General features: G+C 56.0%; 1 protein-coding gene across 1 annotated transcript; it reads left to right on the top strand.

Annotated features, from left to right (window-relative positions):
- Window positions 1–233: 233 nt before the first annotated feature.
- IL22RA1 (interleukin 22 receptor subunit alpha 1) lies at window positions 234–20607 on the top strand. Its single transcript, XM_075538489.1, has 7 exons — window positions 234–276; window positions 6579–6711; window positions 7955–8136; window positions 10595–10770; window positions 13406–13544; window positions 18241–18362; window positions 19678–20607. The coding sequence occupies exons 1-7, from the start codon at window positions 234–236 to the stop codon at window positions 20605–20607; spliced, it is 1725 nt and encodes a 574-aa protein (XP_075394604.1).
- Window positions 20608–22451: the final 1844 nt, after the last annotated feature.

Genomic DNA, 22451 nt, shown 5'->3' with positions numbered 1-22451 from the left:
CTGTCTTCTGCACCAAGGAAGGGAACTCCCTGGGAGCACGCCCAGGACCTGGAATTCCCAAGCACAAGCCCTGCACCTTTGTACCCTGGCTACCAATGGGCCCAGTCCCGCCCCCTCCCTCGGTCCCCGCCCTGCTCAGGTGGAGCTAGCTGCCAAGGCGGCAAAGCTTCCCAGGCCTCCACCCACTGTGACGGCGCCGAGTGAGGCCAAGAGAGGGCTCCGAGCTGGACCCGATGAGGACGCTACTGACCATCCTGGCCGTGGGATCCCTGGTGGGTGAGTGAGTGCCCACCCTCTGAGGCAATGCTCCAGGTTGTCATCCCGCACCCCAGCCAGCCAGTTCCCGGGTCTTCTCTATGTGGGCAGAACTGGGTGCCAGATCTTCCTGGAAAAGCAGATGCCCAACTCAGGGTGCTGGGAAGAAGACGGAGTGCTTCAGGCCCTGGCTCTTCTAGGGACTCAAATGACCCTCAGGTCTAGGGGTGGGGGAGGGAAGTAATCAGTGGTCTGAACTAGGGGGTCCAGAGCCCCTCCCAGGGGAGAGGGACATCTTTTGACCCCTATGATGATTCTGGTAGAAGTTGTTCTTCCCCCCATTTCTCTGTGTCAGGCAGCATCGGCCTGCAGGGGGAGGCAAGGAAGGCCGGATGACCAAGCTCGAGTCCCACCCAAAGCCCCCTCCCCTCCCTGTGCCCCACTGGGGCCTCCTCCAGCCCCTTCTCGGAGCTGAGTGGTCCATCTACTAAACAAACAGCTCTGAAAAGAGCTACGTCTCTCTGAAATTAGAACTAAAGGGTATAGTTTTCCAATCCAGTCACGTGGCTTTGGAATCAACATCTGGAACTTTCAGACAGACCTGTGAGAACTTGGGTTATATTTCTGCTTCCCAGAGGATGTGCAGTGAAGGTCGGGGAAACTTCCCAGGAAGTCAGAGTGTGTGGGGTGGGAAGAGGAATCACACAGCGACTCTCAGAAGGGCCAGGGTGCCAGGGTTTCCCCCCCCCCACCCTTCCCCCGCTCCCATGCCATGCTGATGAGAGCTGACTGCACCCACCACTGCCAGGACCAGGGTGCCCAGCCCTCACCATGGCCACTCACTCTGGTCGGTTCTCCCCTGCCACCCAGCTGGGCATTCCCAGGAGCCCCTGAGGCAGGTCTCCCCATGCTTGTTGGAAGCTGTAAAGCAGGGGTCCTCAAACTTTTTTAAACAGGGGACCAGTTCACTGTCCCTCAGACTCGTGGGAAGGCCGGACTATAGTTTAAAACAAAAATATGAACAAATTCCTATGCACACTGCACATATCTTATTTTGAAATAAAGAAACAAATGGGGCAAAAACATCCAGCGGGCCACATAAATGTCCTCAGTGGGCCGCATGTGGCCTGTGGGCCATAGTTTGAGGATGCCTGCTCCAGAGGCTCTGGAGGCTCTGGCTCCTTTCAGATGGTGACCCATGAAAAACAGCCCTCAGGAAACCACTGCTGCTGCTGTGGTGGTGGTGGAGGTGGTGGTGGTGGTGGAGGTGGAGGTGGAGGTGGAGGTGGAGGTGGTGGAGGTGGTGGTGGAGGTGGTGGAGGAGGTGGTAGTGATGGTGGAGGTGGTGGAGGTGGTGGAGGTGGTGGAGGTGGTGGTGGAGGTGGTGGTGGAGGTGGTGGAGGTGGTGGTGGTGGTGGAGGTGGTGGTGGAGGTGGAGGTGGTGGTGGTGGTGGAGGTGGTGGTGGTGGTGGAGGTGGAGGTGGTGGTGGAGGTGGAGGTGGTGGTGGAGGTGGTGGTGGAGGTGGAGGTGGTGGTGGAGGTGGAGGTGGTGGTGGAGGTGGAGGTGGAGGTGGTGGTGGAGGTGGAGGTGGAGGTGGTGGAGGTGGAGGTGGAGGTGGTGGAGGTGGAGGTGGAGGTGGTGGTGGAGGTGGAGGTGGAGGTGGAGGTGGTGGAGGTGTGGAGGTGGTGGTGGAGGTGGAGTTGGTGGTGGTGGTGGAGGTGTGGAGGTGGAGGTGAAAGTGGTGGTGGTGGAGGTGGAGATGGTGGAAGTGGTGGTGGTGGTGGTGGTGGTGGAGATGGAGGAGGTGGTGGTGGTGGTGGAGATGGAGGAGGTGGTGGAGGTGGTGGTGATGGTGGTGATGGAGGTGGTGATGGAGGTGGAGGTGGAGGTGGTGATGGAGGTGGAGGTGGTGGAAGTGGAGGTGGAGGTGGTGGAGGTGGTGGAGGTGGTGGTGGAGGTGGAGGTGGAGGTGGAGGTGGAGGTGCAGATGGAGGTGGTGGAAGAGGTGCAGGTGGAGGTGGTGGAAGAGGTGCAGGTGGAGGAGGTGCAGGTGGAGGAGGTGGTGGTGGTGGTAGTTGAATGCAGTCTAGTTGGCTCCTTCTGAGAGCAGCCCTCTGTACAACAGAATGAAACTGCCCAGTGGCGGCTGCTGTGTGAATTCATATTGTTGAGAGTCTTCCTCTCTTTCGCAGTCCTTTTCCAAGGACTGGCCTCTCCAGATAGCAGAGAACTGGTAGGGGTCAATAAGTCCTCTTTGTGGCCCCTGGTAGCAAGGCAGGTGAAGCCTACCTGAATGTCTGTCCGTTTGAGCCCACCCAGACACCTCTGATGAAAGACCTGGTGCTCCGTTTGCAGAGTCACCTTCTGGGGAACCCCGTGGCGCACCATCTGCTCTGCCCCGCCTGCGCTGCCTCGAGCTGGGGCCGACTTGACAGCCGCTGGGAAGGGCCCCAGGTCCTCCCTCCCTGCCCTCGGATTCTTAAGCCGGTTCGGGGTGGGGGTGGGGGTGGGGAACATTTGATTGCTCTTTGTGTCTTCACTTCTCCACTGATGGACAAACATGTCTTTTTCCACACAAATGAGGAAACATCCCTTTGATTACATTTTCCAGACTGCCCAGTTCCACAGCACAGGACGTCTGGGGGTGCAGCGTGCAGAGGGTCACCCTAGAAATGGCACCGCCTGAGGAGTGGCTTTGAGGGGGGAAAGGAGCAAGCAGATGGTGGCTAGGAGACCCCCTCCCTGGGGTCTTTCCACCCCAATTCAAGAAGTCAACCACAGTTCCTTCCTGAAAAGTAGTGCCAACTTCACCCAACCCAGGTGCCCTCACCGCTACCAAAAGCCACCTCCCCACCCAAGACACAATCCCAACCAACCACACTTCCCACTGAAGGCCCTAACCCACGAGCGGCAAGGCCAAGCCCATCCCTAGGCAGAGGGACCTGGCCATCTTTCAACTGCCACCATCTCCCTTTCTGCCCACCATTCCACTAGAAGCCAACGCTCAGTTCTTAGCCCAGCTAGACTGCTTCCCTTGGCCCAAGACCTAGCCCTGAATCCAGGACCCTAATCCCACCCCCCTGTTCAGACCAGGCAAGGCCTCAGCCAGAAGCACAGCCATTACAGAGGGCAAAGTACAAGGCGTTCTGGGGCTGCTGGGGAGCCTGAAGACTGCAAACGCAGAGAGGAGGTCCGTGTGGACGAGGGTTTGGCCTGTGGATGCGCAAGGTGACCAGACGATCATAATTTTCTTCCCGTGCCCACAGGTGCCTCCCCAAGCCCATGAAATACTGTAAACCTGGGAAGGGAGGTTAAACTCACTCCCTCTGCCCCTGAGCCTGAGAATAGCCATGGCACCCCCAGTTAGCACACATACGCACACACTCCAAACACACACATACACACACACGCACACACTGCAAACACATACATACAAACACTCCAAACACACACATACACACATAGCCTCAAAAGCTGATTTGACTGGGTTAGCACCTGCTCGCTTCCCACCCCAGTCAATCAGACCCTTCTGAGTATGCTCAGAGCCAGCTGCGAGCCCTGGCCGCCATTGCCCTGCACCTTCTTTCTCGCCACAGGCCAGACTTGGGGGGCTGGGGGAGGGAGTTGCTCAGTTGAGGGTTCTCATTTATGGTGAAGATGACTTCAAATGTAGTAGCCCCTCCCTGATCCCTTTCTTGGGGGCTCGGGCCTTTGCTGCCCTTCCTTTGGCCTAAGAGGAGTGACCAAGCCAGGACTGAGACTGGGCCAGATGGCCAGCGATGCTGTCTGGAGCAGCTTCTCCCTCCCCCGCTCGTGCCGCCCTCCCTAAGCTGACCCCGTTACCAGGACCCAGGCCACAGAAGCTCCCTCAACCCATAAGAAATTGTAAATCGCACAGCCACTGCCCCACCCCGCAAAACTCCTGCTAGCCCAGGTCCCTCCCCCTCAGACTCAGCACGCCTCTATCTGCACCTCCATCATTGTCCCACAACCAGCTCAGCACCACCGACTGGTGCTGCCTCTGCCACGCACTGATCGCTGCTGGCAGGCTCCAGCCGGGCAAATGATCTTCTCTGCGCTCCGAGGCTTATCATCCATACAGTGGCTGTAGTAAGAGCAACCGCCTGATCAGGTTGTCTGAGACTGTAGGGCCTGGGGTGGGTCTAGTGAGCACTTCTTAAATGGTACCTCCTGCTATTGTCCTTTGGTGCGCCTTAGGGCTGTAGAGCTCCGTCTCATTTTAGCTTCAAAGTTCTCATTGCTTAAACAGAGCCCCTTGATGATGGAGTGGTTACATCTTGGGCTGCAGACCACAAGATCAGCAGTTCGAAACCACCAGCTTCTCTGGGGGTGCAAGACGAGGCTTTATGAACCCCTATAAAGAATTAGAGCCAGGGGCAGTTCTCCCCTGTCCTATAGGGCCTCCATGAGGCAGAATGGACTCGGTGGCAGTGAGTGCTTTGCTTAAACAACTTTCCCAAGGTCACCTTGACTGTGCAGGAGTCAGAATCCTGTCTCCCCACGCAGCTGGAGGCGATGACTTGGCCTTAGCGAGAAGGCCGTATGGTGGGCTGGGTAGGGCTCTGTTCGGCAGGGAGAGCTGTGGGCATTCATGAATACCCCTCCACCATTGTTTGAGATGGTTGGCTTGGCAGAGCCCTTTTGTACGTGTCTTAGTGGGGTGTCTCTAAACTAGGAGTGAGGACACCACTTTCCCACTGGGTGGAGAAGTGACTGAGAGCCCCTAACAAGGGTCAGCCCTCGAGGTGGAGGTGGAGAGAAGCCGACCCCTTCAGCATCGCCGATGCACAAGGAAGGCTGCGGCTGCTTTGGCGAATGCATCAGCAGGTCCTCAATTGCTCCGTGGCCTAGCTGCCACCGAGTGGACGCCGACTCACGGCGACCCACAAGCCAGGTAGAAGTGCCCTGTGAGTCTCTGAGACGGTGATTGCTCACGGGAGCAGCAAGCCCAGAGGGGCTGGAGAACAAGCGCATTGTCATCAAGGCCAGTTCTGACTCCTGGCGATGCCGTTGCTTCCAGAGCAGAACGGAGCTCCCTGGGGTTGTCGTGTGTGCTCTTCACCAGGCGGATGGCAAGGTCTCTCTTCTGAGTCCGCCCTGCAGGGGCACGGACCTCTGGGTCAGAGGGCAATCTCGAAGGTTCTTCACCACCCCGGGACCCCAGCAGGGTGACAACAATTCCTCTCTTCCACTCGAGAGGATGGAAGACACCTGTCCACACCAGAGACTGGTCCAGGAATGTTCTAGTAGCATCATCTACCCTCACCAAGACGTGGAAACAACCGCGTGCTCTCAGCTGCTCAGCAAACTAGGAAATATGATGGGATACTCCTCTGCTGTTAGAGAGAGAGAGAGAGAGAGAAACGAAGGATTGATATAGACTACCATAGGATAAAGCTCAAAGCCTGGTGCTAAGTGCAAGAAGCCAGACACAAAAGGTGACAGATTCGACTTGTCCGACAAGCCAGGACAAGGAAACATCTATCGAAGCAGAAAGTAGATGACGCGGGTGCCAGAGCCGGGGGAGGAATAGGATGGGTGGCGCCTGCCAAGGCGTGCAGGCTTTCCTTCGGGGGTGGTGAGAACCCCCCGGGGCCGGTGACCCCCACCAGCTGTTCGGAGGGGGGCACCTTCGGCGGACCTGAGTGAAAACTGTAGAACAACTTTCAAATTCATAGAAGAGTCCGGGCTGCCTGGGTCAGACAGAGACGGGTGGAACCCTCCAGAGGACTATCCTTGGTCACCCTTCTGGTCTGGAGCCACACTCCCCCCTGTGATTTGAGGTTCAGGCAAACTATAGCCAGGTCTGCAAGGGAGGCAGTCATGCCAGGGAAACCCACATTCACGAGAGCACTCCACCACAGGAGACCCACAGGGCACAGTGGTTAAAGCACCCACAAGGCGATCTGAGGGAGGAGGGATGGGCGGCTGCTTGCTTCCTTCCAGGTGTCCAGCCTCAGGAGCCCTGTGGATCCCTTCCATCCTCCTGGGAGGCTGTGAGTCAGAATTGACTCAACGGCCAGGAGAATTGTTGCACAATTTGGTGACTTTACCAAACACCATGAATGGCACACTTTGAAAGGGTGAAGTTTATGGAATGTGAATCATCTCTCAATACAAAGGGGATCATTTCTTGTGAAGAAGTGACCAAGAGCAGTGAGGGGGCAGTTGGCACAGCCTCCTGAGAGTGGGCTGTTAGTTCCCATCCCCACTGAGGGCCCGCTTCCGGGAAGGCATGGAAGGGGGCAGGTCCGTGAGCCCCTCTGCTTACCCCCTCCCTTCTCCCTTCTCCTCCCTACAGCCCACATCACTGAGGACAAACCGAACCTTCTCCAGCACGTGCGATTCAAGTCTTGGAACTTTGAAAACATCCTGCACTGGGACAGCGGGCCAGACAGCACCCAAGACACCGTCTACAGCGTGGAGTATAAAGCGTAAGCCTGACTCGACGCTGAAACCAAACCCTCCCGGGAAATCCCCCCGGTCCTCGTGTCCTGTTGACCCACTTGGACCAAAGCCACACAGCTCCTCCCAGAGGGAGCCCCGGCCCTTCCCGGGTTGTTTGCAGAGGGAGGATACAATCATGGCAGTAGAGCTGGGCAGGCTCTGCAACCACACTGCCCATCTCAAATGCCCTCTCGTCTTGGGACCTTGGGCAGTCTCAGTCTCCCCCTCCTAGAAGTTGGGGTATGAGAGTACTCTTATCAGTTTTTCCAACGCAACCCATTGTTCTGGAGCCAAGTAGGACTTGTTGTGGGTTCCCAAGGCTGTGATCTGTATAGAAACAGATGGGCTCATCTTTCAACCAGACAGCAGCTGGTGGGTTTGAACTGTCCACGTTTAGTTTAGCAACTGAGCACTTTAACCACTGTGCCACCAGACTTGAATGTAGGATTATTCAACAAAACCAAGCTCACTGTCATCAAGTCAATTACGACTCGTAGCAACCCCATAGGACGGAGCAGAACGGCTCGGTCGGAACTGCAGCCCAGTAATGACCCCACAGCGCCATGAGGGGGGTGCCAGGGGGATTCAGTTAGACCAAGAAAGAAGTTAACACCTGGGCCCGGCATATAATAAGCTATAGCTTATTTATGTATTTGTTTTTTCAATTGATTAGAAGGGATCATTTGATAGTTATGCCCACTCCCAGTCTGTCCCCGTGAGTTCGTTCTTCTCGATGGGGGTGGGGGTGAAGAGGGCTGATGTGGGCTTCAGGACCTCCAGGCTGGGGTGTCTTGCCAGTTCACCCTGTGTCGAGTCACTTCCTCTCCCCAAGCCTCACTAGGCGCCCGCATCTGTCTAATGGGAGGGGGATGCCTGGGGCGCAGGCGTCGGGGCGGATGGGTTTGAGCTGTGGGCTCAGACTGCAGGGTCCACATGGGACCCCATGTGCATATTTTAGATGTTGTCATGCGGTGCTGTGGGGTCCATTCCGACTCACAGCGGCCCTGATACCACAAGCACTGCCAAGTCTCACAGCAGCTGCCACGTGGGCCCAAGCCCATGCTGCAGCTGCTTTGGTCTCAGTTCTTTCCACGAACAAGAGCGAGAACAAGGCACGAACCTTGGGCCAGGGTGAGCAGACTATTTGCCTGGGACACAGAAGTGCTAAGTCAACATTTGATAGCCCGACCCTTCATCACAGAGCGGGGCCTGCCCCTTCCTCGCCCACAGGTATGGCAAGAAACCGTGGCTGGCCAAAGAGGGCTGCCAGCAGATCACCCGCCAATCCTGCAACCTGACGGCAGAGACAAGCAACCTCACCGAGCTGTACTACTACGCCCAGGTGACGGCCACGAGCCCAGGGGGCCAGACCGCCAAGGAGATGAGCACCCGCTTCAACCTGCTGCAGGACAGTGAGTGGGAGTCTCCGGACACACACAGGGCAGGGCAGACCTCTGCTGGGGGGCCACCAGGGACCTGCCTCCCAACTCACTTGCCCACTCCCTCCATGGAGCAGTCAGAGAGGTCTGCTCAAACCACATTGGACCCTCGAACCCCCTGGAGTCCTGGCGGTGCTATCAGGCAAGCACTGGACTGATAACTACAAGGTCCGAGGTTCTAACCCACCAGCCGCTTCTCGGGAGGAAGGTGAGGCTATCCGGCTCCCATAAAGATTTACAGCAGCAGTTCTCAACCTTCCTCGTGCCACCACCCTTTCATACAGTTCCTCATGTGGTGGTGACCCCCACAACCATAAATTATTTTCATTGCTACTTCATCACTGTCATTTTGCTACTGTTACAAATCAGCCGACCCCTGTGAAAGGGTCCTTTGACCCCCAAAGGGGTCTCAACCCACAGATTGAGAACCGCTGATTGACAGCCTCAGCAAGCCGATGTGGACTAGGCTGTGATAAGTCAGGATCAACGTGATGGCAATGGGGTTTGGGTTTTAACCCTTGGCTCAGAACCCTTGAATGGCTACCCAGGCTTCTTAGAATGAGACCCACTGCCTGACCCTGTCCTTTAAAGCCCTGCCCCTGCCTTGGGCCCCGTGCTCCATGGATCCGGGGTCACGCCGAGCTCTGCCCTGCCCCGGCACTCCTGCTGCTCCCGTGTCGTTGTCCTCATGGCTCTTCACGGGCTCTTTTCTAAAATCCTTGGGTGTTCACCTCAGCATCACCCCCTAGAGAGCATGTCCACCCCCCACTCAACTCCAGATTTCAGTAGCTCACCCCTGTCAGTACTTCTCCATTCTCTTTAGCGCTCAGACACAACCCGCAATTATCGTGTTTGCTTATATGTCTATTATCTCCCTGCTCCATTAAAATGCATGGGCGCCCGTGACCTGTGGAATCCACTGTCCTCCGGCTTTTACTTACTACAGGGCCTGGCTCCAAGAAGATGTTAAATGACTGAGGGAATGGATGGCTGCCAAACCCGCACACCAGCTAAAATGCAGTGATGTGCACCGAGGGACTTAACAGTCACGTGGTCTCTTAACGAAGCAGAAAATATATTTACACAAGTTGTTGGATTCTGTGACACCATCCCCTACCCCCCCCCACTCCTGTCCCCCCACCGCACCCCAGCTTCGTTTATTGATCCAGGTTCCTGGGGAAGGAGCCGTGGTGGCATAGCCACCGGGGTGTGGGGCTCCAAGCCTCAAGGTGAACAGTTTGAAACCAGCCAGCTCTGCAGGAGAAAGATTGGGGGCTTTCCACTCCTGTACATAGTTACCGACCTGGAAATTCATGGGAGCAGTTCTACTCTGTCCCACGGGATCCCTGTGACCTGGCCTCGATGGCAGTGGGTTTGTTTATTTTGTTTATAGAAATACACAAAGACAAAATCCGCCTGCCCAGAACAACAAGGACATTCAGATGGAACTGCCATTGCTAACAACTTTGTCCATGGTTTCAGAATCTCGCTCTCCCATCGGCGGGTCTGGTGAACACTTGCAGCGTGATGCTTCCTGGCAGGGAAGTGGGTCCTTCCCAGAGGTGCTCTGGTGGGCTGACCCGGTTCCCTTTGTGGGCAGTTCGCTCAGCGTTTCAATTACGTCAACAACACCGCGATGAACACTCTTCCAGCTCTTAGAGCTTGCATTTTGGTGGCCAATTGATCCATGAGGGATTTTGGGGTTTTTTTTAGAAATAGTTTAAGGGAACCGATCCTTCCGAATCCCTGACACTGGATATGAGATTGTTGGAGGGAAGACCCACAGCCTCCTTGAGCTGCTCCGTCAGTGAAGATCAACTCCCTCTTGAGTGGGATCGAAGTCTTCGATCTGGCCTTCACGGCTGAACTGAAAATAGTGCCCATCTCACCCCACACAGCATTGCTTAGGCTCTCTAGTTGAGTCTTCAGGACCCCAAACTGCCATCGGCACGAGAGAGAGAGCGTGTCTGAGGCAGCCTTAACTGAGGACAACGGGGGGCAGGGATGAGGGGGGGTGGACCTGCCAGGGCACAAGCACAGGATCCGACCCCTGCCGTGGAGTGGGCACTGACTCACGGCACCTCTAGAGAGCACAGGGGAACTGCTGCACCGGACGGCGGAGACGGGATCTTCAAGGGGGCGGCCTGCCTCATCTTTCTCGCGAGGAGCGGCGAGGGGCTGCAAACCGCCAACCTTGTGGTTAACGGCAGGAGTGCCCCTTATCTAGGTCCCGCTCTCCCACCCCTGGTCATCCTCTGCAGCTTCAGTGCCAATCACCAGCTGCTCGTGGCACTCTCCTCTGCCTGCCTCTTTGTTTCGCTGGCCTTTCAGAAGCGCAGCTAGGGCTGGGGAGGACGTCACTCAGGGCAGCCTCACAGACCCACAGCCAACTGAGACTCTCCCTTCCGCATTTCTCTCGGCATTTTCCCAGCTACCATCAAACAGCCTGAGGTGACCTGTATCCCCAAAGTGAGATCTGTCCAGGTGGTTATTCATCCCACCTTCACGCCCATACGTGGACAGGACGGCCGCCGGCAAACGCTGGAAGACATCTTCCAGGACCTGTTGTACCACCTCCAGCTCCAGGTCAACCACACCTATGCCATGGTGAGATGGGCTGCGCCCGAACGCCCCCGCCTGGGACACCCCTTTCCCACTAAACTAGGTCGACATTGCTCTAAGTAGAAAAGGGGCCTATCGTGTGAATTAGCACCCCAGACTGCCTCTTAGGAGACTCTCAGAGCCTCGTACACATCGCAAACCACAGGCTGCCTCTGTGGCCTCACTGACTGAAGGCCCTTGAGAAGCCCTGGGGGGCAGGGCCCCAGCTCCCACTGGTTTCAGACAGCCGATCGCACATTTCTTTGACCAGAGATTCCTTTTTATTGGTAGAATCTGGACTATGTGTTTCACTTAATATTTCTCAAAATCCAGGAACCGACCCCCACGAACAATGCAGGTATCCACTCTGGGGGGTCTGGAAACAAAGCCTCCTGTTGCAGGCAGATGCTTCAGCTTATAATAGAGAAACACATGCTATAAAAGGGTCTAAAAGTCACTTCCTTTTATATTGAAAAATAAGCACAGTATTCTCCCCCTAGCGTGTGCCACTCGCCCATCATTTCAATGGAGGAATATGTGTTTCCAGTCTGCTCTCAGGCAGCTTATAGTGTAGCAGGTGGGGAGGGAGTCCAAGCAAGCTCTCAAACATCTATAAGCAGCGGAACGAGGAGCATCACGGGGGAAATAAGATGTCAGTTTCTAGAACATTCTCCTCACTGGGGCCAATCCTGGTTGCTGAGCACGTCCTGTAGGCCAGGTAATAGAACCATGCTGTCAGCTGACCTTTCAGCAGCCTGATGACAAAGGTACGAAAAGTCGTCAGGTTGATTTCCACTCACAGAGACCCTGTAGGACAGGGGAGAACTGCCCCCTGTGTGCTCCAACACTTAATCCTGACGAGGGGAGAAAGCCCCTCTTTCTCCTAAGGAACAGCTGGGCGTTGAAGCAGCTGACCCACAGTTAGCAGCCCAGGGGTCACCTACTACACCCCCTGGCCCCCCAGGAAAGTGCTTGTGTCTCCGTTCGTCTCATGAAGAAACAGAGGCTCAGAGAGGTAAAGTCACTTGCTCAAAGTGGCCCAGCAAATAATGACGTAGCCAAGATTCAAATCCAGCTCGGTTCAAAGCCCATTCCCCCACCCACCCGCTAGCCTACTTGCTTTTTATTCTGATCAGAGAGGGAAGCAAGCAAACCTAGGGCCTCTCTGGAAAGCTCAGGGCTGCTCCATTGGGCTGGGACATGCTAAACCGTTTCTAAAAGCATGATCCCAAACCAAGTGCCCGGAACTCCTACGACATGCCTCTCGCAAGCAGGGCCCACCGTGAGTGACATTGCTACAGCTGCATCCTGGGGTCAAGTGTGACCACGGTGAGGACGCGGACTATGGCAGAAACTGGAATTTCTATAGTCAGACCCGTGGGTGGGACCAGGGGTAGAGTACCCGAAACGCAAGGAAACCACTCGCTTACCTGTGCTCACTTTTTCCTAATCTATAGTGAATGGTTTCACCACATCAGAGGTGCAAGAACCCATTGCGAATGCGCACGGGCAAGCTCACGTTTTACCTTGCGCACCAGGTGCTCCGTCTGCGTCAAGGACTTTAACTTTGGAAAGAGGTTTTGAGTCGATAGGAAAGGGCTGTGGAGCTGAGAGGCAGATGCCAGCCAGGCCTAGAAGCAAACCTTTTGCTCTTTTGTGTAACTTGAGTGGAGGTTTACAGAGTAGGCCATCAGTTTTACGTCAACAAATTCCTATGCATTCTGCTTCCTCTCCTCCATTTCAATCCCTGCAGTGTGCCCTTGTTAATCGCGCTCGCACCGTTTCCTGTTTCCATCTCTCCTTCTCCCCTCAACCTTCTGAACTCTGTCCTTAGGTGAATGCTGCCCTTTTGATCGTAAATAGTTGATTCGTTTTATTGTTCCCCGTATAGACCTATCTAGTGTTTGGGCTGAAATTTGAGCCACCAGGATGAGTTCTGTTCCTGGCCTGAAGGGTGACTAAGGGACCTACTCCCAGGGCCCCACCAGTCTCTATTTGATCAGTAAGCCCGGTCTCTTTTATGATTTTGAGTTTTGTTCCACATGTTTTCCCCTCACTCTATCAGGACGTTTACCGAGCAGTTGGTGGTGGTGGTCGGGCACCATCTAGTTCATCTGGTCTCAGGGTTGTGGTGACTGATGGGTGTGTGGCCCCTTAGTCCATTGGATTAATGACGGCGAATCTTTGTTGGGGTGAAAAAAATGTTATTGATCACTAAAGATTCCTAAGAATGTGAGCACAAATACACCCTTACTTCACCTTATTTATCAGAGACTGGGAGGTTCGCACAGCTACTAACATAGAAGTTGGAGACCGCAGCGCGCCTAGGAGCACCGTGGAAGAATCCGCTTCTGTGTGATTCCAGCCGCGGAGGCCTTATGCAGCAGTGCTGCTTTGTAACACAATGGGTGTCCGAGGTTGGAACCCACTGGCCATCGGGCCAGGCATTGTTCTGTGGACTTGCACCACTGCTTGGATGTGAGGCTAAGCAGAGGGGATGGAGAACGGGGACTGGCCCACAGTTTCTGGTTGGGGAGCTGGAGGTACCATCTCACTAAGCTTGACAACCCAGGAGAGGTGGGGGTCTCTATGGAGATTGACGCTGTAAAAGGAATCACTGTGGATTCTCTGTCCCCTTCAGCACCTTGAAGGGAAGCAGAAAGAATTCGAGTTCTTTGGCCTGACCCCGGACACCGAGTTCCTTGGGAACACTATGATTTTTATTCCGAACTGGCATAAGAAGAGCGCCCCCTACGTGTGCCGCGTGAAGACTTTGCCAGGTGAGTTCAGCGGGAGCCGGTGGGCGAAGGGAGTTGTGAATCGGGGCATGAGCCCCCTTCTCCCTGTAACCACGGTGAGACTTGGCAGTGCTCTGGAAAGCTGCGGGAGCGTTGTTGGTGTTTTATTAAGGCTAATCTTTGTTTCTGCCTAAATGAGGTGGTTGACAGGTCTCATAGCAAATGTTTACTCTGCACCGTCCAGTGTATGTCTGGGTTTCCTATCTCTGGCAAGCTTCCTGTGTGCCCTGGTAAAATAAATTGGTCTTGATATCAACCCAAGTGACATATCCTGTGGGCCCGCAGGGGATGTGTACAGAAGCTGCAGGGGTGAGGACAGAAGAGATAAAGAGACCGCTCGATATCACCCAAAGCCAAGCCATCATATGGCCATCGTAATACCTAGCACCTCTGCAGGGGTCGCCGGGACTGCATAGTGTCAGGAGGCCCTGAGGGGCGCAAAGGGACAATGTGCTCAGCTGCTAATGGACAGGTTGGAGGGTCAAGTTCACTGACAGGCACCACCAAAGAAAGACTTAGTGGTCGGCGTCTGAAAAAGAAAAATCAACCTTGGGGAACAGTATGGGGCCCAGTTCTATTCTGACACATAGGGGGGTCTAGTGAGTCATAATTGACGCAGCAGCAGCTAGAAGTAGGCACTGGGCACTACTACGTCCAGGCCTCATAAACTGTGCACAAAGTAGGCTCTGTTACCGCCCTCGTTTAATAGAGGTGGAAACTGAGGCTCAGCGTGGTTAAGTCACACAGCTGTGGAGTGGGGGTACCAGGTTTGAACCCAAGCAGCCAAATCCCGCCGGCCGTGTTCTCCCCGGTGTGCCACACAGAAATAGTTCTGAGTCATCTGCCTGGTGAGATAATGTCTCATTCCCCCTTCCTCTGCACACAAGGCTGAAACTTACGCTGGTCAGAAGCATCACCGGGCTTTGATGAGTGCTCATTTTCATAGATAAAAATACTGCGATGCCCGGGCTGAATGTCTAGAGGATGAAAGGGACAGCAGGGGGTTGGAAGGCTTTCGAAAGGCCCTCCCGACCCTCGTCCGCATGTTCAGATTGACAGCGCCCGTGGTGATTACTGCTGCAAGCATGCCGGCTTCGTGGTGATTGTTGGGGCCACGGCATGGATTTCAACTCAGTGACCCCGTGGGGCCGCGCAGAACTGCCTCAGAGGCTCTCCTAGGCTGTAAGTCAGAGGTCCTCAAACTACGGTCCGCGGGCCACATGTGGCCCGCCGAGGATATTTATCCAGGCTGCCAGGTGGTTTTGCCCTGTTTTGTTTTACTTCAAAATAAGGTATGTGCAGTGTGCATAGGAATTTGCTCATAGTTTGTTTGTTTTGTTAAACTATAGTCCGGCCCTCCAATGGGTCTGAGGGACAGTGAGCTGGCCCCTGTTTAAAGAGTTTGGGGACCCCTGCTGTAAGTGTTACGGGAGCCCGTCTACAGGTCTTGTTCCTTCAGAGACAGTGGGCGGGCTCAACCGGGCAACCTTTCTGTTAGCAGCCGAGAGCTGAGCCATCACACCTCCAGGGCCCCTGGCCAACACTCAGCTTGGACTTGAAACTGAGGCTGGACAGGATGGCAGGCGCCTGGTAAGGCGGAAAGGGGAGTGCCACATGAGGTCTGAGGGGGCCCCTGGAGGAGCTGGTCTGGTGTCGGCAACTGCAGCTGGCTGGACTCACTCGGCCCGAGTGAGAGAGTTGTTGATCCTCAGCTTTGTCCAGAAACTTGACTTCCTCGTTTTCCCAGGAGCCCACAGAGAGGTGATTTCCCCACCCGAATCCTGGTGCCCTGGTTTACAGGGGAAGGTATGCCTCATGGGCTTTTCTTACCAGGCCACGGCCTTCCCGGGAAAAGAGCCACAGGGGAGACCAGAATAGAATTTGGCAAGAGGAGGACTAGACAGGGGAAACCGCTGTTATGCGCAGTCTGGGCTGAGAGCATGGCTGTTAGGCGCCATTGAGACCTGTCCGGCTCGTAGGGACCCTCTGGACCACCGGATGACACACGCCCCCGTCTTGCCCTGTCCTCACAAGAGTTCTCATGGGTAAGCCCATGGCTGCAGCCGCTGCGTCAATGCGTCCTGGCCAGGGTCTTCCTGTCTCACGGCCCCTCTGCTTCACCAAGCAGGATGTCCATTTCTGGGGCCTGGTCTCTCCTGACACCACACCATGTCCAAAGTACATTGAGACAAAAGCTCTGAGAAGCTTTCTGACTGTCCTTCCAAGACAGATTTGCACCCATTCCAAAGACAGGTGACACTTTCTTTGAACAAATTATAGAACAAGATCATTGACATCAAGCTAAGGGTGAGTGTGTGATTTAGGGTCCGCTTCTAGAGACCAAAATAGACTAATTGTCTCCCGTCCCTCCCCCTACCCCACCCTCCCCTCACGTTGGACAATGTCTAAGCCATCCCACACTTCTTCAACCAGGTGGATTGATGCAGTGGCTGCCATCACGGGTTCAACTATGACAACAATTGTGAGGGTGGGCAGGGCCAGGCAGTTTTCAGTCTATTGCACACAGGGTTGTTGTGTGAGTCAGAACTAACACACATGTTGTCAGACAATACCTAACAACAATATTGTTAAAAGCACCTACTAGATTGCCAAACGCTGTGTTCACTTCTTGATACATAGTATCTCCTTTAGTCTTATAACAATCCTGTAACACCATCCCATTTTCCAGATGCAGCGCTCCAGGCACAGAGAGGTTGAGTAACATGTCTGGGGCCGCGCAGCTGATCACTCAGTCTAGCTTTGTCCACCCGAATCCTGGGCTCTCGCCACCCCTTTGCAAAGGTGTCCCTAGCCATTTCCTGCTGCCCCTGTGTTCAGGCCTCCAGGTCATCTCCTCTCAGGATCCCGGGCAGTCTGCAGAGCGACATCATAGCAACGGAAAGCTGTGAAGGGTACTAGGAGTCATCTCACCCCGTGTCCTCATTTCCCAGATGAGGCCGGAGGATGAGCTTCAGAGGGACGCGGGTCAACCCCAGCATGTCCACTGAGTGGCCATGAGACCTTCGTTGCCACTTAATGTCTCTGAGTCCCGGCCTCCCTCTGTCCGATGAGATCATCCTTCTGAAGTGTGTTGATGATCTAGTTGGACAATACCGGTAGCCCACGCAGCACAAGGCATGGCACACATAGCCAGACTTCAGCAATCACTGGCTACTACAGAGATACATGGTGGGCCCTCCCAGGCCACTGTTACCTTTATCATTCTCTCTTCCTCCCCGCGAGTGAAATAGCATATGAGCAATTTGTCAAACCAGAGAATGTTCCAAGTCCTTATTCTAAAGTGTACAATGAGCGGTGGGTTCCCAGGAACCTGTGATATGTCATGTGGAGACATGTGGGTCAGGTCTTCTCCCTGCAGCAGCAACTGGGGGGGGGGGGTTGACATTGACAGGCGAGATGACAGGCGACAGGGAAGCTGGCCTAGAGAGGCCGAGCCATGCAGGCTGGGGCAGGAGCTGAGAGTGGCAGAGGATCCCACAATTTCAGGACTGCCAGCAATGGCCAAGGTCACTGGCAGCTGCTGATTGACTTCCAAGCTGAAGCCACAGAGGAAGCCGGGATCAGAAAAAAAGCTGCCTAAAGAGTCTGAACCCCCAGCCTTACTAGAAGTGCCACCAACTCTTCCTCAGCAAGCGTTTCACCAGCCCCTTTGGGTGGTGACAGGAAGTGGTCGTGCCAAGGACAGCCTGTGGCAATCCAGAGATGCCAGACCACAGGGACGAGGCTCAGACATTGAAGCCTGTGGTGTTTCTCTTCCCCTTTAAGAAAGGGCAGTGCCTTCCCAGCCTCCTGGCCCCAGCAAAGGCCTGCTGGTCCCCAAGCCATTAGGGACCATCCCTGAGCCCTGAACCTTAGAACCTCCCCCCATGTCCTTCCCCTGCCCCCCACACACAGCAAAGTGGACAGGGCCACCTAGACCCTTTGGCCTCCCTTCCAGACCACACACTGTGTGCAGACCTCCTCCCAGGTTTCTTCCTCCTGAGGATGCTGCTTGGCTCAGTGGGTGGCCAGGGGGGTAGGGGGCACCTAGCTGTGTGCTCTGGAGCACCCGTAGCATGTGGGCCAGGCTCCTGGCAGTGTGAGATGGAGCTTGAGTGGGCTCCAGGCCTCTCAGGGGCACTTGCTGCACCTCCACATTTTGGCACAGCACCCCAACGACTCCAAGGATTTGAAATCCAGAGCCGACCTTCAGGTTATTATCAAGAGTGTGTTTGTCCAGGTGGGAACACAGCGCATAAGTTATTAAAAAGTGTAAGAGCATGATTTGCAGGCTCTGGATATTCAGGAGAAGCCTGGTGTGAGGACTAGGTCCCTGGGTGACATAGATGGCTTTGTCTATTAACTAAAACGTTGGTGGTTCAGACCCACCCTGTGGAGCGGTGGAAGGCAGGCCTGGCCACCTAAAGGTTCCAGCCAAGAGAAGTCCGTGAGCCGTTCTGCAGTGGAACTCACAATTGCCTGTGCTGCAGCCAACTCAGCAGACCGTGATTGGTCTTGTTTTCACCCTGTGTGAACCTCCATTGGTGCCTGGGCCCTGGCCCCCAAATAGTGGGGTGGGGAGGCCCCGTAAGCCCTGGCTCTCTAGTACCCCCTAGAGAGCCAGCCCAGCTCCAGGTCTCAGCTTGACCCTGCCCTCTCCCCCTCCTGACTCTCCCAGACCGCACGTGGACCTATTCCTTCTCAGGCGCCTTCCTGTTCTCCATGGGCTTCCTGGTCGCCGTTCTCTGCTACCTGAGCTACAGATACGTCACGAAGCCCCCTCAGCCACCCAACTCCCTGGTGAGCCGTCCGCGCTGGGGTAGGAGGGAAAGGTCCAAGGGCAGAGGCTTATTCTAGGCCCCTTGGGAGTGCTCACTGTCCAACGTAGAGCCAGCAGTGGCCTGGCCCGAGGGGGTGGACAGGGGTTGGGAATAACGGGTGTAGAACAGAAGCCCCACGCAGCCCTGAGAGCAAGCACCCAGGAAGCAGGCCACTGTCCGCACTGGAGAATGGGGCTGGGGGGCCGGGGATCGGGGTGGGATAGGGGTGGGGTCTGTGAGCTGGCTGGGCGGGCAGCCTAGTGTGGCCACGTGGGAACACAGGTGCAGGGTGGCCCACATGCACCTGTCTGGGTTTCGTTTTCCGGAGGAGCCAGCCTTTCAGCTGGTGACGTGCAATCCCCAACCCTCAAACATGGGCAGCAACACGGGTGAAAACCTAAGGCCCTGTGCCCGCCATGTAGATCCCACAGCCGCCCCGATCTGGCACCTCAGCTCAGGTGGCAGGCCCCACGGGACAGGAAGGGCTGGGCATCCCGCCCTAGCAGGGTTTGGTTGCTCCCTCAACCACTTCCTATAGAAATCCCGCCCCCACTCTCTAGCCCCTCCTTCCCCAGCTTCTCCATATCATCTGGCCTTGGGAACTGGGATCTCTCCTTCCTGGATTAGGCTCCTCCTCCTCGCGGTATTTGTGAGACAGTGGTAGTCCCATGGTTGACATGCTCACCTTCCCTGGTGACGTAGCCGTTACTCATGGGGCTGTCAACCACGAGGTCTGCAGTTTGAAGCCCGGCACTCTGCTGGGGGAAGCCAAGGCTTCTGACTCCCAGAAAGAGTTACATCTCAGAAACCCACAGGGGCAGTTCTGTCCTGTCCTCCAGGGTCCCTGTGAGTTCGAATCGACTCGATGGCAGTGAGTTTGGTTTGGACTCCATACAGGCGATCCAGGTTCGATGGCTGGCCCGGGCATCACCTAGCAGTCACCACTGTGGTTTCAGTGGAGGGTCCAAATTATGATGAAATTGGAAGGCCTGGCTCTCCTGCCCCAAGCCAGCCATGGAAAGCTCAATGGAGCACAGCGGTCAGCCATGAACTAGGAGCTGACTCACGGCAGCCAACAAGAGAGCCCAGAGCCTCCATCTCCCCTCTAAGATAGCCCAGCCTCTAGAAGTGGCCTTTACCTAAAAGCCTGGGAGTCCCTGTGCTTTCCCAGAGGCCCCAGCACTCAGAGGCTTCTGGAAAGCGAACGGGGGGAGGGGGGTTGTGTACCCGTATCATGAGAAAGCCTCCCAGATGCCACCAGGTGCCTGATGAAGTGGAATGCTATCCCCACACAGAACGTCCAGCGTGTCCTGACCTTCCAGCCGCTGCAGTTCTTCCAGGAACACATCCTGATCCCGGCCTTGGACATCAGCGGCCCCAGCGGCCTCTCCCAGCCAGTCCAGTACACCCAGGTGAAGGTGCCAGCGCCCAGGGAGCCCCCAGGAGCCCCCCAGCTGCACGGTCTGCCTGAGATCACCTACTTGGGGCAGGCAGACTCCTCCAGCCTCCAGCCTCCCAACGGGCCACCTCACCAGACACTGTCCCCACTGTCCTACGCACCTCAGGCTGGCCCTGAGACCAGGCTCCCATCCTACACGCCTCAGGCCACCCCCAAAACTGAACCCCCACACTACACTCCACAGACTCTGTCTGAGGGCCTGCCTTCCTCCTACGCCCCCCAGGCCACCCGAACCAGCTGGCCTCCCTCCTATGGGGTGTGTGTAGAAGGCTCTGGCAAAGACTCCCCTGTCATACCCTCCAGTCCCAAGCACCCCACCCCTAAAGGCCAGCCCCAGAAAGAGGTTCTGGCCAGAAACTGTGTCCCAGATGGCCTTCTTGTGACTGCTGTGACCTCCTTGGCCTTGGAGGAGCCTCCAAAAGTAAAACCCTTCCACCGGCACCTGGAGGGTGACAGAGACAACCTGAATGGGGAGCCAAGGACACCAGGGTACTTAAAGGGCCAGCTCCCCCTGTTGTCCTCTGTCCAGATCGAAGGCCATCCTGTGTCCCTCCCTCTGCGCACCCCTTCCCCTCCAAGCTCCCCCTCAGAACAGGGCCCAAGCCACTGGGGCCTGCTGGAGACCCTTGTGTGCCCCAAGGACGAGGTTTCAATGTCCAAGACAGAGACAGGGAGCACAGACCCTCTGACCCCAGACCTGGAGCCGCCGGTTGAGCTGGGGTCCCTCTTCAAAGGCCTGGCCCTGACTGTGCAGTGGGAGGCCTGAGGGGAGAGCCACTGAGAGACAGGGGCAAGGGCGCTCTCCCTATCTCCACAGACCTCACAGCCCCAATTATCACTTCAACGTGTGTATTCCCTGCAGCCCAGCTCCGGGTGGGTGTCCTTGAGCAAATCAGAGTGGGGACCCCGGGTTTCTGCTCCCATCGCCCATTGGAGCTAAGAGATGTGATCATGAATTGCCTGGAGGAGTTACATGCTGTGTGAGCCAGGTCCCTGGAGGGAGGGGTCAGTGCTGGGAGATGGCCCTGCCTCACAAAAGCCCTCCAGGAGCCCAGCCAGCTTCGTCAGGGGGCATGATGGAGAGCGAGCGCCCTGCCTGCTCTGACTCCCCAAAGGGTGGAGCAGGAATCTGAACCAGGGTGTCTGCTGGAACCAGAACATCCTGCACCGCTGCCCCGGCCAGAGGCAGCACCATGGCAGGACTCCATGGAGGGATGCAGCCTGCAGCTCATGCCCAACCAGGGCGACCTCCTGAAATGCCACCATTTTCACCTCATTCATTCCTTCGCTGGAGACTCTCTCTGAAATACAAGTTCCCCTGGGGAGGGAGAGCTCGCTCAGCTTTTCTGCAAGGAGGCGTTTCAGGCCCTGTCCCTCCTGAGAGCAGCATCACAAAGGACCCTGGGAGCGTGGGGCCCCTGGAGGCAACACCAGCAACAAGCTGACTTCCCTCCCGACTTGGGAGCTCAGCACAGCTGGGCCGGAATCCCGGCCTCGCCACTTACCAGCTGCGTGACGTACAAGCAAGTGAATCGCAGTCTGGCTCCCCATTCCTTTATCGGTAAGATGGGAAGGATCAGTCCTCCCTCACAGAGTTGTGTTGAGGACGAAATAAAACAATGTCTTCAACATGCCTAAGAACCAGCAGCACCCCTACAGCAGCTATTTTTTATTGTGGTTGTTTGTTTGGTCTTTAACACGGGACAGTACAGGGAGTGACCCACTCCCCAATTGGGGGGTGGCTTCAGAAGCCTCCTGCCTGGTCTCACCGGCTCACAGTGCCCCAGTTTCCTCAGAATCGCTCCTAGTCAGAGGCCCTGGGCTGTGGGGGCACACAGGGGAGGCAGGGACTGCAGGAATTTCAGAAACAGGGGCCAGAGACAAAGGAGGCTGCAGGTGGGAGCTGTTTCAGAGGTGGCGTGGTCACCTGGTCCCCAGGCCTTTGGACCTTCTTGCAGGCCTGCCTACCCCATCTCCCCACCCCGCCCCCAGCCTTCCTGGAGGTCACTCCAAGTCCACAGTGTCCTCCTGCCCCTTGCACCTGCTCCCAGGTGAGGGCAGGGCCCCTTGCTGCATGACTCAGGGTGCTGTCACCTTCTACTGGCATCTCCAGTGGCCCCAGTGATGAGGCAACTGAGCCCATAGAGGACAGGGGACTCACTGAAGGCCCCCCCACCCCCAGAGACCTTGGAGCTCAAGCCTTGGGCTTTTTGTCCTCATCAACAGAAGGCATGTTCCTTGCCTAGTTGGATTCTTGGAGAACGAGATTGTGGGGGTACAAAGACGCTAATGGGGGTCCCTGAGGAGCAAACGCTCCCTCCTGTCTCAAGAGCTCTGAACATTCCAAAGAACGGGATCAGACTCCAGTTACCTCGGGGGCCATGTTCCTTCCCTGTACCCAGATCCATCCCCTTCTCCTCCCTGCGCTGCAGCCGAAGGCCACACAGTGCTTATCAGTCTGTCATTAATATTTAACGTCTCTCCAGGGCCACTGGTTTAGGCCCGACATCCTGTGACAGGTGTGGGTGGCCCGGCTCTCAGCAGCTGTAGCTCTCTGCCCTGCTGATAGCTCCTCCATTCCCCCACCCTGCCAAAGGCCTGCTTCCTGTC

Source organism: Tenrec ecaudatus, chromosome 1 (genome assembly GCF_050624435.1).
Source record: "Tenrec ecaudatus isolate mTenEca1 chromosome 1, mTenEca1.hap1, whole genome shotgun sequence".
Lineage (NCBI taxonomy): Eukaryota > Metazoa > Chordata > Mammalia > Afrosoricida > Tenrecidae > Tenrec > Tenrec ecaudatus.
The sequence above is the reverse complement of the archived record's forward strand: the minus strand, read 5'-3'. Positions and strand labels throughout refer to the sequence as shown.

What these genes read in the sequence shown, in the direction of transcription:
- IL22RA1 (XM_075538489.1), top strand. Translation starts at nt 234, where the DNA reads ATGAGGACGCTACTGACCATCCTGGCCGTGGGATCCCTGGTGG. An exon ending in GGCCGTGGGATCCCTGGTGG is followed by an intron (nt 277 to 6,578) that starts GTGAGTGAGTGC and finishes TCCTCCCTACAG; the next exon opens with CCCACATCACTGAGGACAAA. An exon ending in CTTCAACCTGCTGCAGGACA is followed by an intron (nt 8,137 to 10,594) that starts GTGAGTGGGAGT and finishes GCATTTTCCCAG; the next exon opens with CTACCATCAAACAGCCTGAG.